Source organism: Micrasema longulum, unplaced genomic scaffold, assembly GCF_059751315.1.
Source record: "Micrasema longulum isolate JH-2025_06_02 unplaced genomic scaffold, ASM5975131v1 h1tg000767l, whole genome shotgun sequence".
NCBI lineage: Eukaryota > Metazoa > Arthropoda > Insecta > Trichoptera > Brachycentridae > Micrasema > Micrasema longulum.
In genome coordinates, this window is record NW_028277961.1 from 90,115 (window position 1) to 107,280 (window position 17,166).

Here is a 17,166-nt window from a genome sequence, read left to right on the forward strand (position 1 = left end):
GGTATTTTCCATCCCTGTTGTAATTTGTTAATCTTAATGACTCCCGAGAAAATGAGTATATTTCCATAAATATTCAAAGTATTTTCGTCGGTAACCTATTAGAAAAAAAAATGGTATGCGTATTCTGCTTTTCATACAGAAAACTAAATTTTACTTTGTAAATACAATTAAAGATAAATGTTAACTTCCCATTGAAATCGGGGCCCTTGGCTGGTACCTGCAGCGTGAGACTGATCATCTTGCCTTCATGTAACAAAAATGTGCTGCGATTGGTATACCAATGCAGTGTCCTTTGCACTATTAGGTGCGGAGAGGGAATGATGATGATATATTTAACTGATTATTTTTACGCTAGAACTGAATATAATTGTTACCATATTTTTTTTTCATTTTTTTTTTGCACCACAACAGGCCAGGAGGCCCAATTACAGTGGTGAGTTACATTACAGAACAACCAGACTTGAGAAAAATCACATTTTTAATTTTGTGTTCTCACCGGAAATCGAACCCGGAACCTTCCGTTCGTGAGTCAAGCGTCTTGACCACTACACCACGGAGGCCGCCATGTAAACTAATGAAATATAATAATATTATTTATCACCTTTTTCTTTTTAGGCCACGTGGAGCATTTTACCTTTGAAAACACCAAGATGGAAGTGACGTCATTATCTCTTTCCTTCTACTCCGGACTCTTCGCGTACAATGGATGGTGAGTTAGCATTTTTTTATGCTTTTATCCACTTTTGCCATGTTAAACAAGACCGATATAATATGTATTTCATAATCGCTTCTTAAATTAGACATCAATGAATGATACTCACTAAACATTTTTTTTTGTAGAACCATTATTTTAAATAGGTCACCATGGAATTATAAATACATATTATCTTATTATGTTATAATTTTATTTAGGTAACTAAGGTAAACAACATAGAATTAAGAATAGTTCAGAAACAGCATACGCACATCAAACAGAAGGCGACTCAACTACTCATAAAAGAGTAGGTTTACGTGTTGACCCATTTGTTTCTTTGTAGACGTCGCTCAGTACGCAACTCCTGATTCGAATTTAACCATGCCGTGTGGTGTCCTTTTAAAGTGTAGAAATACTGCTAGGATCTTAAAGAAACAGGATGCAATCACATTTCATGTGTAATTATCAAATGAATGTGTTTGTCACAAATGCATTACATAAAAATTGGATTATTTTTCCATCTGTCAGATTGACGAAGAAACAAAATGGAAATTTCGTTAGTGTTGCCAGAGTAGTAAAAATGTTTACCCTACTTTGCTCATATAATAAGAGAAATAATGAAAATTGAACCTCGGATTGAACAACGCCGTGGTAGACATTTGGCCGACATTATCTTTAAAACAGAAAATATTATTTAACATGATTTAAAAATATCCGTTTTACGTTCAAAGTTTTAAGTTCAAAGTTCATTAATTCAATTACTCTTATTAAATGACCCTTTACTTATCTACTCTGTTGTGTCGATCAATGTTTCCGATTTCACAATAAAATTTTAGAAAAATTAACAATTTTTTTTTACCTTACATTTGTGTTATGGTTTTATTCTTCGCGATCTGGCAATATTACTCGGTGACTTCAAGTATGCGCGCGGCGAAAATGTGTCTAAGTGGGGAAATTATTGGACACAGTCCGATGTATTCAAATATGATTCTACGCTTCTTATGGACTATTCTTAATTCTATGGTAAACAATAACAATAATAATAACAATGATATATCTGTTTATTATCAAAAATTACAATTTCTTTATCTACCACATGTTTTAGGTAATAGATTTCTCTGGATTATGTCTTGTCTGCCTAACTAGGGACAACCTGTTTTAAGGCAGACATTTATATGTAAATTAAACAATAACATGACTACCTACTAGTTAATTTAGTATGCAATTATGCAATATTGAATTATACTTTTTATTATTTAAGAATGTTTTTTAGTAAAATTTTCTGATTTTTCTCTACTTAACCCAGTAACCATTTTTTTACAAATTTATTTAGTTGAATCCGGGTCATGGTTTTGCAATGTCCGGGTAATATATTGAATATTTTAGGGCCCAGAAACCTAAAATTTCTTTGCCCGAATTCAGAATTTGTTGTAGACTACATGACCCATCCTCTAGTTTGATTTTTGGTAGTCTGGGACTGTTCCTTTTGGGATTTGGTAGAATAATTTGCTTTTACGAACATTATTCTAAATATATATAATTGCCTTATTTACAAGATCCCGAATTTCTCAAAGAACTTGACGCTGGGGTATCTGATGGGCTTTTTAAAATCATTTTAATTATTGATTTTTGAGTTATTAGTGCCTCTCCATCCTATTATGTCAAAAGTTATAATACTTTGTTATTTTTTATTTAACCCATGCAGTCAAATAATTCAATAAAACTGTGGGGCCGAATCCAGTGATCAATGACACACACGCGTGCCAAGTAATTTTACCTAAAATATATAGCATCGATACAAGAAGCAACTCAGCATTTTCTAATGAATGCAATGCATTATTTTATAGAGAAAAAAAAATAACAGCGTTATTATAGTTCATCCAAATATTTCAATTTTTGTAACAATTTTCAACGAGTTGTAAATAACTCACTATTAGAAAATGAAAATCAATTTAGGGTAGAGTGGGGTTCAAACTTCAGACCCCTGATCGGTGACTCCCCAATACTAACCACTGGACCACATCCCGATTTCAATTAAAAAATACATGATTGAACATATTTATTTTTTTTAATAGAGAAACACTTTAGTTCTTATTGTTTACTCAATTTTTAGTTTTCAGTTTTTTGTTTATTTATTAATTAAATTTTTTAAATTTATTTGAAATTAAATTTTCAGACCATTTCCTAAAAGTCGTAAAAAACTTGGCACGAAAAAGGGAAACCGAGTTGTGGTAGAGTGGGACTTGAACCTATGACCTTTGGCCCGTAAGTCCACAATACTCCCACGGGACCACAACCCGCTATATTTCAGCTCTTTAGGTTGTAAACCTGTGTTTTTTTACATAAGAATTCAATTTGAGATAATACTAACCTTGTTTATTAAATATTTTTTTTTTTTTATAGAGTCTTTATTCAATAAAATAAACATATTATTACAATATTAATACATTATAAAGAAAACAAAGTATTAAGATATATTTTGTCCCGATAAACTATTCAATAATAGTTTGTCATCGGGTGCTCAGACATTAGTTTAAATTAATAATCAAATAAGAAGAGTACAGACATAATACTGTATACGTATAAAATAATAAACATTAAAATAGTTTAAAGATATTTTTTTTATTTTTTTTTAGTAAAAAAATAGAGTAAAATAATACAATTAAAATTAAAGAATAGTAATTTACTTAAATATATTTTAAATATAAGAAAAAAAAATAATAGACACATATATAAATAGTGTGTGCTCATAAATGTAATCAAAACAAGATAAAAAAATTAATTAAACAAAGTAAATTAAATCGAGAATTTCAATTCATATCTACAGAAAAAAAAAATTAGTAAGAAAATTAAAAGTACATATTAAAATTAAGATCTAAAAAATGTAAATGAAATATGAAAGTAAGAAGTTATAAAAGAAAAGAAAAGGTTAACCCAAGAAAATAACAAAAATGTATTCAATGAGGGATAAAAAAAAAATTTTAAAAAATAAATACATAAATGTAAAAAAATAATAATAAATAAAAAATATAAAAAACTTTAAAAAATGTATTACATAAATATTACATAAATAATAAATCAATATAGGAACGTTTTATCTACTAAACACTTAACCACATAGAAACTTAATTTTATTTTTACTATGACATGTTTTCATGTCAAGTGGCAACAAATTAAATACTTTTGGAACAATATAATCCAACGTACGTTGTCCATATTTATTTTTAAATTTTGGTACTACTAGGCCATCAACAGATGTAAATCTTGTTAGATAGCTGTGTTCTAATTTATTTTTAAATATCGAGCTGATTCTAAATAACAATGACAAATAAAAATATATGCATATGTTAAATGAAAAAAAAATACTACCAAACTATGTTATGAGTATAGTACGAGAACTCTAAACTATTTAGCATCTAGCATTTTAATTCATTATCAAAAGAGCTTAAATTTAACATCTTACGTAATAAGAGCAAAATAAGAAAGTGGCTACTTGATCAATATCAGCATCATAATCATAAACTCGACAGCCCTGGGTGGGCCTTGGCTGAATCCAGGAGTCTCCTTCCTCTTCCTCTCCAGTTCCTCACTTCCAACATTGTCGTATCCGTACTGATGCAGCCCATCTATCACATTTTGGGCCTTAATTGTATAGTCAGCCCACCTCCAGCGTCCCACCTTGATGGAGTTGATTACATCGGATGCTCCGTAGATTTCGTATAGCTCTCTATTATAGCGACGACGCCAATGGTTGTTTCCTCTCACAGGACCATAAACAACTCTTAGGTTTCTTCTTTCGAAAGCTGCAATGGTTCTCTCAATATTCTTTGTCATAACTCAGGTTTCGGAGGCATATGTCAGAATTGGTTTAATCAGAGTGTTGTACAGTATTATTTTAGTATTTTTTCGTACTAGTTTGGACTGTAATTGTTTCTAAAGCTCGTAGTTGCAACGGTTGGCAGCCATTATTCTCCTCTTGATTTCTTCCTGTTAATCAGTATCAGGGTTTATATTATGTGAATAGAACAATCCACATTATGATGATCACATCAATAATATTGAATCAGTTCAACATCGATTTTTGAGAAATATAGGCTGGAGGTTGGGTTTATCCAGTGACCAATATACGTACAATGAGTTAGAAACTACCGTAAATATATCTTCTCTTCAAGAACGTCGAAATAAATTCGACTTTCAAGTCCTAAATAAAAATTCTCAATTCATTATTTGATGCGCCTAAACTACTGAGCTCAATAAAATTAAATATCCCAACTAGAAACCTCAGACAAAACTTACTCTTTCTTACCGATAACCATTGAACTAACTATGGTTTTTATTCCCCTATGCCCAGAATTCTTAGGTCTGCCAACAAACATACCAGTCTTGATTTCTTTGATAACAAGTTGTCTTCTTTCAAACGATCACTGAATCAAATTCAATTATAAACACCTCTCTCCCGCTTCCACTCCCACAAAGTCTACTATATACCATTGAGTCTTTCTACTTTTTTACAATAATTTTCTATGCGTAAATATGTCCTTAAAAATGCCCATTGAACGTTTATATAAACAAATAAATAAATCCATTTAGGTTTTTGATAGCCTTTGTTTATGTGAGCGTGACATAAAGTTTTCAACTCCACTCGATTTCATTTTACGGAACATATACCTGAGATTAGCCATCAAATTGAAAACACTCGTCCGGGATTCCGGTTCTATTTCATATACCAAAAAAAACCTTATTCTGACCAGAAATGGGCAAAATTATTAACTCTTAAAAGACTGTGGTAAATAATCCCTTTGCGCGCAGCGATGTAACATCGTGTTACCACTAGTAAAAGACGGAATATACTGAAGTTCAATAGTAGAATGAAAAAAAAACATGGACATTTACTGTTTCATAATTCTTTTTTAATAATTTATGCAAATGAATATGTAATTTAGCCCTGTTATAGCAAAGTAAATTAAAAATCATAAGTACGTCGCTCATATTACGCGCGTGCGTCCCCCATTACTGTCTTTAACTGACCGAATCTGTTTTAAACAACACCCGCCACAGAACAGCGTCTCTGTCTTGCTGGTTATAAGTCCTATCTTCGTGCTCTCTCTTATTCAGAAGAAATTAAACCTAGTGTTGCTGAATTAGCGGATATTCATTCTTCGCGTAGCAAGGATAAATATTTTTTGTATTAACATCCAGTATAGTTGTAAAAATATTATTTTTCAAAACTGGTGTAAAAATGTCTATTGGAAGATCACAAAAAATACCATTTCATCATATCAAAAAGAGAGATATATCAAGTCTTTTATCCTATGTCGACTAGTATGACGTCACAGCCACACAAGAGTTAACCAAATTAAAAATCTATTTAAATTATACCAACACAGATAAATCTACCTACTAATATAAATCTTTCTCAATTGAGCACTGCACTCTGCTATAGATTAGAACTAATCCAGTACTCTGCTTTGAATGGAACTCTAAGTATAATATTATACACTTCATCAGGGGGGCGATTACAATCGGAAGATACGGAAGCCATACCTTCATTATGACGGTATAGTCTGAGACGAATTCTCCCAAACGATTACAAAAATACACTATAGACCATGTTTTTTGTGTTTAGCAGGGGCGAACCGTGTATAGAAGCGATTATGCGCAGCTTACCATTGTATTTGACTAGCCATAATGTTTTACTGTAACTTTATTTACAGAAAAATAATCACTATTTATTTAAAATCATTTCCACCGTTTGTATTGTTATCCTAATAAAAATATAAATATTAATAAAGCGCGCCCAGCGCCTGCGTTGAGTCAAGAAACTAGCCGATTATTCCAGCTTATTTTGTCATACAAATAAGTATACTATATTTTGAATGTCTTAATCCCAGTGCGGGTTTTTTCTCCTAGATTAAACTTGCAGATTACACAAATTGCTTGAAGATTCTTGATTTGCAAAACAGTATTTCAAAAATTATTTCTAAAGGGCTATTTTTCTTTGAGATGGTACTTTGACATAAGACTATAATTACTTTCATGCGTCATATTGCAGGACATATGGCGCTCGACGCGGCCGTTTTTAGCAATATTAATTTCTAGAACAATTCGGCCAGTTGACATTTCAATTAAATATCTAATATCGACTGAATTCATAGTGCTATTTTTTATTATTTTTTTAAGAGTTATGTATTAACATAATAGATAATATATCTATATAATATAATATATCACGAAATTACGTCGTTTGAGTTGATTTCATGAATGAGAGTTGTTGTATAACACAGAACCACAGAAAAATATTCATTTGTAGTATATATTACTTACATTATATTATGTACCTTTTATGTAGGTACAAATATACGATATTTTTTTATAGCTTACCTGTAAATAAAATCATTATTCGCCACTGGTGTTTAGAGGTATATAAGTACATCGACATCTATCGAGGCCACCCGTACGTCACGGAACTTATTATGTTTGACACTAAAAATGACAAAAATCGATTTATTTTAATTTTAAATAGTTTTAGGGTGACTACGTTGTAGCACAGAAACCTATTATTATTTTTTTCTTTTTTCTTTCGAGAAACAAGTCAATTTCTATTTGACATTGAGCGCGGAGTAAAGTTTGACATTTAAGATAACACCATCTAGCGGTTAAGATTTCAAAATTCGAGGTTGTTATAGCGCATGTGTCAGATCATTTGAGGATTGGGATGATATAATGCGCACGCGCCATAAGGTGAAATGACAGCACTTCGGATGAAATGTTGCCACTCTGAAAATAAAATATGACGATTTCTTTTTTTTCATCGATAGCCGTATCTTCCTGTAGCTCAATTACAAATAACTATCGAAGTGCTAATAAGCGACGTGATAACAATTTTTCAGCATGGTTTTTTATCGTATTCGCGATCACAATGCAACATCCGTGAACACCTAATATTAAATGTCAAAATATTTACGTTTCGCGACGTACAATCCTGCAATTTCACCTGTGTATATATGGAAAATATTCAAAAACTGCTATTTTTATTGATTTATTTATTATTTATCGTGATATTTATTGCATTTAGCCGGCAGTTAGCAAGCCAAATGTCAAGAAAAGCAGTCGCTATAGTAATTGTAATTTAATTTTCACTTTTTTGTATTAGATACTCCTTACTATTTTGCAAATGCAGTATATATTTTTTTTCTTTTATTTATTTATTTAATCCAATATAAAATACAAATACATAGTTTACAAATGAAAATGTTTATAGAATAGGTATATTCAATGTAATTTTATTTTTATTTATGAATGAAGCCACTCCATTGGCCCACAGGCACGTTTCAGAGTGTCAGTGTATTATTTATTTAATACATAATTGTACATACTTTCACATGAATTGTTGTGTAAAAATTCAAAAGAAATTTTTAAAAAAACATACCTACATCAATAAAAGGAGAAAGGATTTTCAAGAAACTAAAATTATATTCTGATATATGAAACATATTCCTCAGCTTCCTGTCTAGTCTTTTTAGCAATCCATTTATGGACTCGAGCTTTGAAAATTTTGTTTTTCATTTTGTTCACTAATATGTCCTTGCTTAAAAAGTTGTATAGCTTAGGGACCAGAAAAGTATAATGCCTTTGTCCGTAATTTGTTTTTTTTCTTTGGGAGCAGAAGTATTATTTTTTGTCTTTGCCTAGTGTCGTAATTTTGTTGTCCGTCATTATGTCTGTCAGGATTTTGATGTAAATGTCTTATAATTGTCTGAATGTATATTTGTCTTATGTCTAGTACTGGAAATTCTGTAAAAAGTCTGTGTAGAAAATTGGTGAGGTTTTTTGTTGGCTACTATTATTTTTTAATAGTGAACGCTGATTTTTCGCCAATGAACTGTATTTATTTACGAGGAAAACAAAAAACAAACACGAGCGTCGACTTGTGACTGCGATAACTAGCATGTTCATTATTGTTCATTGTGATCGCTCAAATGCTTAGCATGTTTTTAAGCACGTCGATAGTAATTTGTGATGGAGCTACTGAAAACACGTATGTCGATAGAGCCGTCTTTGTAATATCTAGTAAAAAGATTGTGGAAAAGTTAAGTATACCACCTCGATATGTGCCGATGAAGATAGCGTTTGTAATCGCCCACCTAATGGTAGACTCTTTATTTCTCTCTTAATTCAACTGAGTATAACTAAAGGAACAAGCGACTGCAGGAAAAGGGTCATTGAGTTTCGTTAGAGTGGCAATCTCGACAAGTTACGTACAAGACTTTCTTTGAAACATAAAGGCTTTAAATTTTCACTGAGAAAAATATTACCACCTACATAATTTTCCTTCACCCCACTAACGCAGAAAAACAAGAAAAGAAAAACTCATACACGCGACTCAAAAATATACAGCAAGAAATGTAGGATTCTGAGAATGCTGCTATTTATTTATTTGGTTACAATGAAAAAATAATATATAATTCACATAAATATTGAAACAATAAAAAAAAATAGACACTACTTATTTTTCATCAATCACGTGTAATCACTAACTAAATACATATTTATATAAAATGATCAAAATAAATTATTAAATTGAATTTAAATTATTGTAAAAATTTAAATAATATTGCTAAAATTCTACGAATCAATAATAAAATAAACACGAATAAAATACGTTTTTAAATAAAATTAACAATTAAAATGATCAAAAAAAAATATTTTTTTTTTAATCATTCATTAATATAAAACTAATAAAATACTAATAAAATCAATAAACAAAGTATGCAAAGAAACAAAATCAGCAATGTAATCCATCAAAATTAAATGTACAAAATTAATATATTAAAAAAAAGGATTTTGTATACACTTCTTAAACCTGAACAATCCAGCGTCAAAAATGTCGATCTCTGCGTTTTCAATGGTGTTGTATAATCTGCACATTCTTGACACTGGATTTTTTTATTTATTTAATAGTATAATACATTTTTACAATTTAAAAAAAAATACTTGTTATATTTTTACTAAAACTAAAATCCTACAAAGCTACTTTTTGTAGCTTGTTGGTGAAGATTATATTTATACCAACTTAATCGTATTATTTACATTTATAAAAAATATGAATAACAGATAAAAATTAACAGCCGGAAAGATCAGAATAAACATGTTTATACAAATAATAATGTATAAATTTACTTTTTAAATACAAGAAAATATATGAAAAATAAAAATATTTACACCTAAGCTACTATTCATATATAAACTCTTGATCGAGTAGCCACTTTCTTATTTTGCTCTTGTTACAATGTGAGTTAAATTTAAGTTCTTTTGGTAATAAATTAAAAATTCTTGGTACTAAATATTTGAGAGTTCTATTTCCATGTTTATTACATACTTTTGGTACTACCAAGCCATCATAAGCCGTGAAGCGTGTATTATGGTTATGTTTGAGAGGAAACTTTAATGTAATACTATTAAATTATTCCAAAATGATGCAAAGCCACAGTAGTCCTCGAACAGGCAGAGTTTTGATTGTTTTGTACGGGAGATCATTATTACTTCTTTGTTCGTAAATCTCTGCAGGTACAATTCGCTTAACTATAGAATACTGTAGACCCTGGATCATTTTAATATTAGTTTTAGTCGAATGTCCCCACGACTTTATACCATATCTTATGATTGATTCTACTAAAGAAAAATAAATAATTTTAAGAGTGATTTTAGGCAAAATAAAAGATAACTTATTAAAAGTACTCACAAGAGTCCGCAATCGATCAGAAAGTTTAAATATATGACGACCCCATTTAAAATTATGATCAATAAAAATACCCAAATACTTATACTCCTCCACAAATTCTATGAGTTCACAATTACATGTGTTAGAAATACCATCATGCAAGCAATTTGTGCAATGAGCAATAATATTAGGCAAAACATATTTTTTGGCATCAGGAGATTTTATGTATAAGCATTTAGTCTTTTTTTGCATTTATAATGAGACCATAGCCATGACCCCATTTTAACAATTTATTGAAATCACTTTGCAATATCTTTTGTAATTATAATGGGTTTTTATTGGGAATAACTAGTGCGGTGTCATCTGCAAAAATAAATCTCCTTGCTTCTTTTAAAACGTTGCAAATCACTGACACATAAATTATATACGATTTAGGACCCAAGATAGACCCTTGTGGCACCCCTGATAAACATTCCCTCGCTAGACTTAATGAATTCTTTATTTTCATACTCATTTTCCTCCCCACTAAATAATTTGAAAAAAAGTTAATAAATTACCCCTTATGCCAATTGACTCTAAAATACAAATTAATTTAGAATTAAAGGACAAATTATTCTTAAATGAATCTATGTGGAATGTTTTTGGGTTCCTTAAGGTACGACCATTAGGAACACAAATTTTTATCGCACTTAAACAGCTTGAACATTCTAATCTACCATTTACAATCTTATATAAATATATAAGTCATTTATCTTTCTTCTAGTTTCTAAAGTTTTGAAGTTAAAGTGTTGGGAGTCTCTTTTCATAACTATTTAGTGTGGAACCCAATTGACATTTCTGCGATAAATACATATATATATATAGGTACATACACATTAGAGTGGGCCAATGATGTATGAAGTTTCATTTTGGATCACATTGAACGTAAAAATTATTTGAAAAAATATTCCATACTACTTTTGGCTCTCAACTGAGGTTTCAAGTTTATCACTTTCTGAACATTTTGTTAATTATCTATATTTATAAAATATTTTTTTCGTAAGTTAATATTTAACTTAATCGCATAACAAATTCTAACACATTTTAAAACTACCGAAATGCAAAAAGTTTACACTCCGCGGAACTGATTCGGCGGAGCGCCTGGTTAATATTGACGAAAACAATGGCTCATTAAAACAATGCTACCCATTTATTACAAAACAAAGTGCGACTCACGCCCTTAGATGCTTATTCAATAAGGTTTAATGCAAATTAAAAAAAATAATTGGACTGATTTTCTTACTTACGTACGAAATGAAAGCCGGTTTAGCGCAAAAACCTACTTTTTCGGAAACTTCAAGCTCTGGTTGAGGGCCAAAAGTAGTGTCTAATATTTTTTGCATTCCGAGTAATCCAAAAAGCAACCTTTTTTACCCCTTTAATTTTAAAATTCGGGGAAAAAAAATATCGACCCACCCTAATACACATGACTTGTAAATACACAAAAACTTGCACTCATCCAAGATTTATTTGCAGCACAATAAATATTAAATTTGTTTTATGGTTTAACAATATGTTTTTAAAAATGTAATTAAATATTGCTTATCTGAACTTGAAAATAAGGCAATTGGTAAAATGTTATGTGTGGTCTGTATTGTTGTATCGCTGTGAAACTTGGACTCTGAAGGTGAACACTATGAATAGGTTGAAGGCTTTTGAGATGTGGTTGCATCGCATAATGCTTAAGATATCTTGGACAGACCTGATAACAAACTCAGAAGTCTTAAGTCGAGCTAGAACAAACAGAGAACTCTCAACCACCATAAAAGTTCGTAAAATTTCGTATCTGGGGCATATAATGCGTGGAGAAAAGTACCACTTGCTTCATTTAATTTTGAAAGGCAAGATTGAGGGTCACAAAGGGGCTGGAAGAAGACAGATGTCCTGGCTGCGAAATATACGATACTGGACTGGCTTTAGGACTGTGGAGCAGATTTTCCGGGCAGCACAGGACAGGGAGACTTTTGCCAGAGCGATTGCCAACGTTGGGGATACCTGACGGGGCACTAAGAGAAGAAGAAGATTAAATAATAGCATATAACCACTTACTGACTTTTCTATCTCTACCGGTTTCGAGACGTACTCATCTCTTTGTCAGGACACCAATTACATCAACATGCAATTACCACTATACACCACACAAAAATATAAAACTAACGTGCTGACAAGACACATGCCGAGTGGTCAGTTATAATATTTATTATTAACATATTACAACAGAGATGAAAAACATTTTAGAGAAGGTAATATTGGGAAGGGATTTTGAGTATAATTAAATTAAAATCTATAACCTACTTCCACTATCTATTAAAACAATTAGTAACGAGAAAATGTTTAAAAAGACTATAAAAATGGATAGTGGAGCTAAGTAGAAGTAAAATAGATTGTCTCATTCGCCTATACCAATATTGAATCAACTGCTCCACAAGTGTATAGATTATGTTTGTTTTTTGTTATTTTCATTGTGTGTTTTGTAATATAAATAATATAGATGTACATAAATACCTTGTTTTTAAAACTGTCGAATTATTTGTTAATGATCTTAGTTTTTTTAAGTTAGTCTTCTTTGTTTATTCTCAAATGAGATTTTTAAAAAAGTATATTGGAAACCCCAGTAAGGTCAAATTATTTTTATTATTATTATTGTTTGCAAGCAAAAAATATGAATAAATAAATAAATATAGAAGTCTAATATGTTATTATAAGTAATATATTAATATTAACAGCTCCCCAGGGAGTTGAATCCAGTACTCGTCTACAAATTTTTGGATAAACTCAAAATATTGTGAATAAATCCACCCGGTCAATGAAGAAGAATAGAGATTAAAAAAAAATAATTCAGGCGTTGTCTAGTATGTTGGTGAAATAATTCAATTAAATGAATCTCACCCGCATAATAAAGGTTTCAGCTTTTCAACTTCACAAACATCAACATATGAAAGAATTGAAGGAATATAGATGTTCAAATATGGGCAGAATAGTGAATGTTACACAGTGTGTAAAGTAGCCAATTACTAGAACTAAATGTTATTAAATATTTGTACATAACCACATACTGGCTTTTCTATGTCTACCGGTTTCGGCTTAACTCAAGCTCCTCCTTCCATCCCCTCTCCTTTTTCATCTATTTCTCAAACAACAAAAAAAAAACATTATCTAATAGTGCATATTTGTCCTAATCGGTGCATGTCCTTATTAAAATGCATATCGAGTTGGTTTTATATTTTTGTGCAACAACTATGGTGAAGGTGTATAGTGGGTTTTGCATGTTGGTTTAATCGATGTCCTGACGAAGAGATGAGTACGTCTCGAAACCGGTAGACATAGAAGAGTCCGCAAGTGGATATACAAATATTTAATAACATTTAGTAAAATGTTTGACCACAAAGTTAATAAATTGCAACAGACAGGGAAAACATTATTGAGAAGGGAATATGGAAGTCTAGGCATTTACAGGGCTTATGACCTGTCATTGAATAACTCCCTAGGAAGGAAATCATGCCAGTCTGCAAGCATTTGAACATACTTAAACATAAGGTTAATGCTTTCAGTATTAAAAATTATTTACTAGTATTTGTAACAAGAAGTCTTATTTAAATTCATTTCAATAGAGAGGGAAAACATTTTTAAAAAGGGAATACGGAAGTCTAGGCATTTACAGGGCTTATGACTGTCATTGGCTAGTTTAAGTGGCCACTTTACACACTGTGTAACATTCACCATTCTGCCCATGTTTGAACATCCACATTTCCTCAACTCCTGCATCTGTTGACTTTTGTGAAGTAAAAGAGCTGAAACCTTTATCACGTGGGTGAGATTCATCCGGTGAACCAAATCCCCTACTAGGCAACGCCTGAAAACAATTTTCCAAATTTTATACTTCTTGTTTTACCAGGTAGTTAATTCAACAATGTTTGAGAATGTCCAAATGCTTGCAGACTGGCTGGATTTCCTCCCTAGGGAGTCATTCAGATTTTCCCTCTCTGTTGAAATAAATTTGTATCTGAATGACTTCCTAGGGAGGAAATCCAGCCAGTCTGCAAGCATTTGGACATACTCAAACACAAAGTTAATGCTTTCAGTATTGATAATGATTTACTAGTATTCGAAACAAGAAGTCTTCAATTATTGTCTCGTGTTGCAGGAACTACCTGAACTTTATAATCGAGGAGTTGAAAGACCCCATCAAGAACCTCCCTCGAGCCATCGCCATCTCGTGCACTCTGGTCACCGTAGTGTATGTGTTCGCCAACATGGCCTTCTACACGACGCTGTCTCCTCAAGAGGTCCTGGGATCCGAGGCCGTGGCAGTCACCTTCGCTGACCGGCTGTTTGGATACATGGCGTGGACTATTCCTGTATTCGTGGCCATGTCTACTTTTGGAGCGGTGAATGGAATCCTGCTCACGTCATCACGGTAACTTTTTTTGTATTATAATTTTTAGGAATCAAACAACGTTACAATAAAAATAAGGATAATTATATGATTCCTCATTTCCTGTATCTTTAATAATGGCACAAGTTTAAAAATGACATTTTTGAGTTACGTGTTCAGAAATGTTTCATTAAAATATTTTCTTTCCGCACAATTAATGACATAATTCTAAAAAAAGAATAATTGAATTTTTATTGTAATTTTCAGTGCCACAAGTCAGGGCACTATAAAATTATTATAAAAATTAAAAAATACCTTGATGGTCTAAATTTTCGATAAAATAATAAAACTTATTTTTTTTCAATGAAATTGCAAAAAAAATCCATACCCTTTCATACAAGAAAAAAGCCAGTAAGCAGTTTTCTTTGTAAACCCCTACAAAATATGTACGTCTGTAGACTTGTGGGGTTTCTGAATATTACAATTAATTGCAGCCTTAAAACAAAAATGTTATACTATGCTTTTTACTAGAAGACCGACATGCCATTGTTATCTATATAATGGTATTTTATTATACTCTGAGGTAACAAAAGCACAAGTAAGTGAACTATAAGTTAGACTTTGTTTCTGCAAAAGAATCTTAGTTACTGATAGCGCGGTGTGCGTAGATATGTATAAGCTCTCCAGTAAAAATGATTTTTTTGAGTTATGCCACTGTTATTTCTGGGGTTCGAAATCATCACTAGTAAGGTACATACACAAATTAAGGTGATCAGTCTTACACTTCTGGCGCCGCGATGTCTAGGAACGATGAAAAATCACAGTGCATAGTAAATGATATTTATGACAAAAATAACTAGAAAAAATACATTATTTACTGCCTTGGAACGGGAAAGCTATCCCTAGCTAGGCAGTTTAACCAATAAATAACGTCTACCCTGTCAGGATTTTAAAAAGACAAATCCAAATATATATGACACATCAAAATTGTTTAAAAGGGTGAAAAGAAATCGAAAAAACAAAATAATAAAGAAAGCATGTTTTTTTTCTTTTTTTTTCGAGGAGGCGTAGTAGCAGAAAGGTTGAAAGCCGCTGCATTATACAGGGTGTTCTTTAAACCCTGTCATATCCGAAACCACGATGATCAGTATGGGCAAGAAGACATAGAATTTATTTTTTTTAAATAGAACGAGGAAAAATTTTTTTAAATAAAATATTTAAAAAAAACAACAATTTCTTATTTATTTATCTTTTATTTTTTAAGATTTTAGTCGTTCTAAAAATTTATTTTAATGTGCCAATATGTCTTCTTGCTCATACTGATCATCGTGGTTTCGGATGTGACAGGGTTTAAAGAACATCCTGTATAGATAAAACACATTGAAAAATACTCAATTATGGAGTCAAATGTAACGTAAGTTATCGTGTAATTACCGTGTAGTGAATGCTTTAAAGCCCTTACTTTTTATTTTTGCCTTGCTTGCAACCACGACCCCCCGAGCAATCCTATACGACCGCCCTAGGGGTCGCGACCCACAGGTCAAAAACACTGGTATAGGAATATAAATCTGCGTAGGTACCTATTTTATAGTTCGATATCCTCAAACCAATTGTGAGATATAGAGCAGTTTGATGCGCAAAGGAAAAGTTATATCTCCGGGGATTGTATTTGGTAGGGCGAAGATGGGGCATGACAGGGTAGTGTGCAAGATGGGACCCCTTGACCAAAGCTTCCTAAAACTTCATCCTTACTAATCAATACGAAAACCAAAAAGCACATCCGCTGCCCAAGTTGCTGATTTTTACAAAGTTTCAGTATAGAAGTTATATGATTGCTTGAATTTGTTTATTTTGACTAATATCGCTTAGATGCGAGCAGAGTGTTTAATTGTGACGAGAAAACTATATCAGCAGTACTTAAATCTAAGTCAAGAATACTAGCACAAAAAGGCCGGATTAGGGCGCTTACTTCTGCTAAAAAAAATGATCACATTGGAGATAAGCTTTGGCGCTATCGGAAACTAAAAGGATAATAAGTGTTATGCCAACTACTGAGCCATCTACCAAGCCCCTGACGAGTCACTTAATGATTTATGCTTCATCCTATCCAGTCCGAAGGAAGTTTCTTTCTATACCTAAACACAGAAGGAGAAAAAGAAATCCAGACTGTGTCAAATAATGTGCCAGAGCTGGGCACACTGATCATGCGCTGGAGTAGATGACAAATACAAAGACTTCATTCTTGTTCGTCCGCGTCACGAACCGCAGAACATGGTACCCCATATTTCCCCACATTTATTTCGCAACATAAAATAATAGGGAAATATCTTTTTTTTT

At 31.7% G+C, this 17,166-nt stretch overlaps 1 protein-coding gene across 2 annotated transcripts in view; it reads left to right on the plus strand.

The window, feature by feature from the left end:
- Positions 1 to 17,166, plus strand: part of LOC148279102 (large neutral amino acids transporter small subunit 1) — a 101,603-nt gene that overhangs the window by 71,900 nt on the left and 12,537 nt on the right. For both annotated transcript variants that reach the window (XM_088230442.1, XM_088230444.1), the window contains exons 7-8: positions 616 to 709; positions 14,599 to 14,871. In XM_088230442.1, the coding sequence (XP_088086568.1) occupies positions 616 to 709; positions 14,599 to 14,871 (367 nt within the window). The remainder of the gene's footprint in view (positions 1 to 615; positions 710 to 14,598; positions 14,872 to 17,166) is intronic.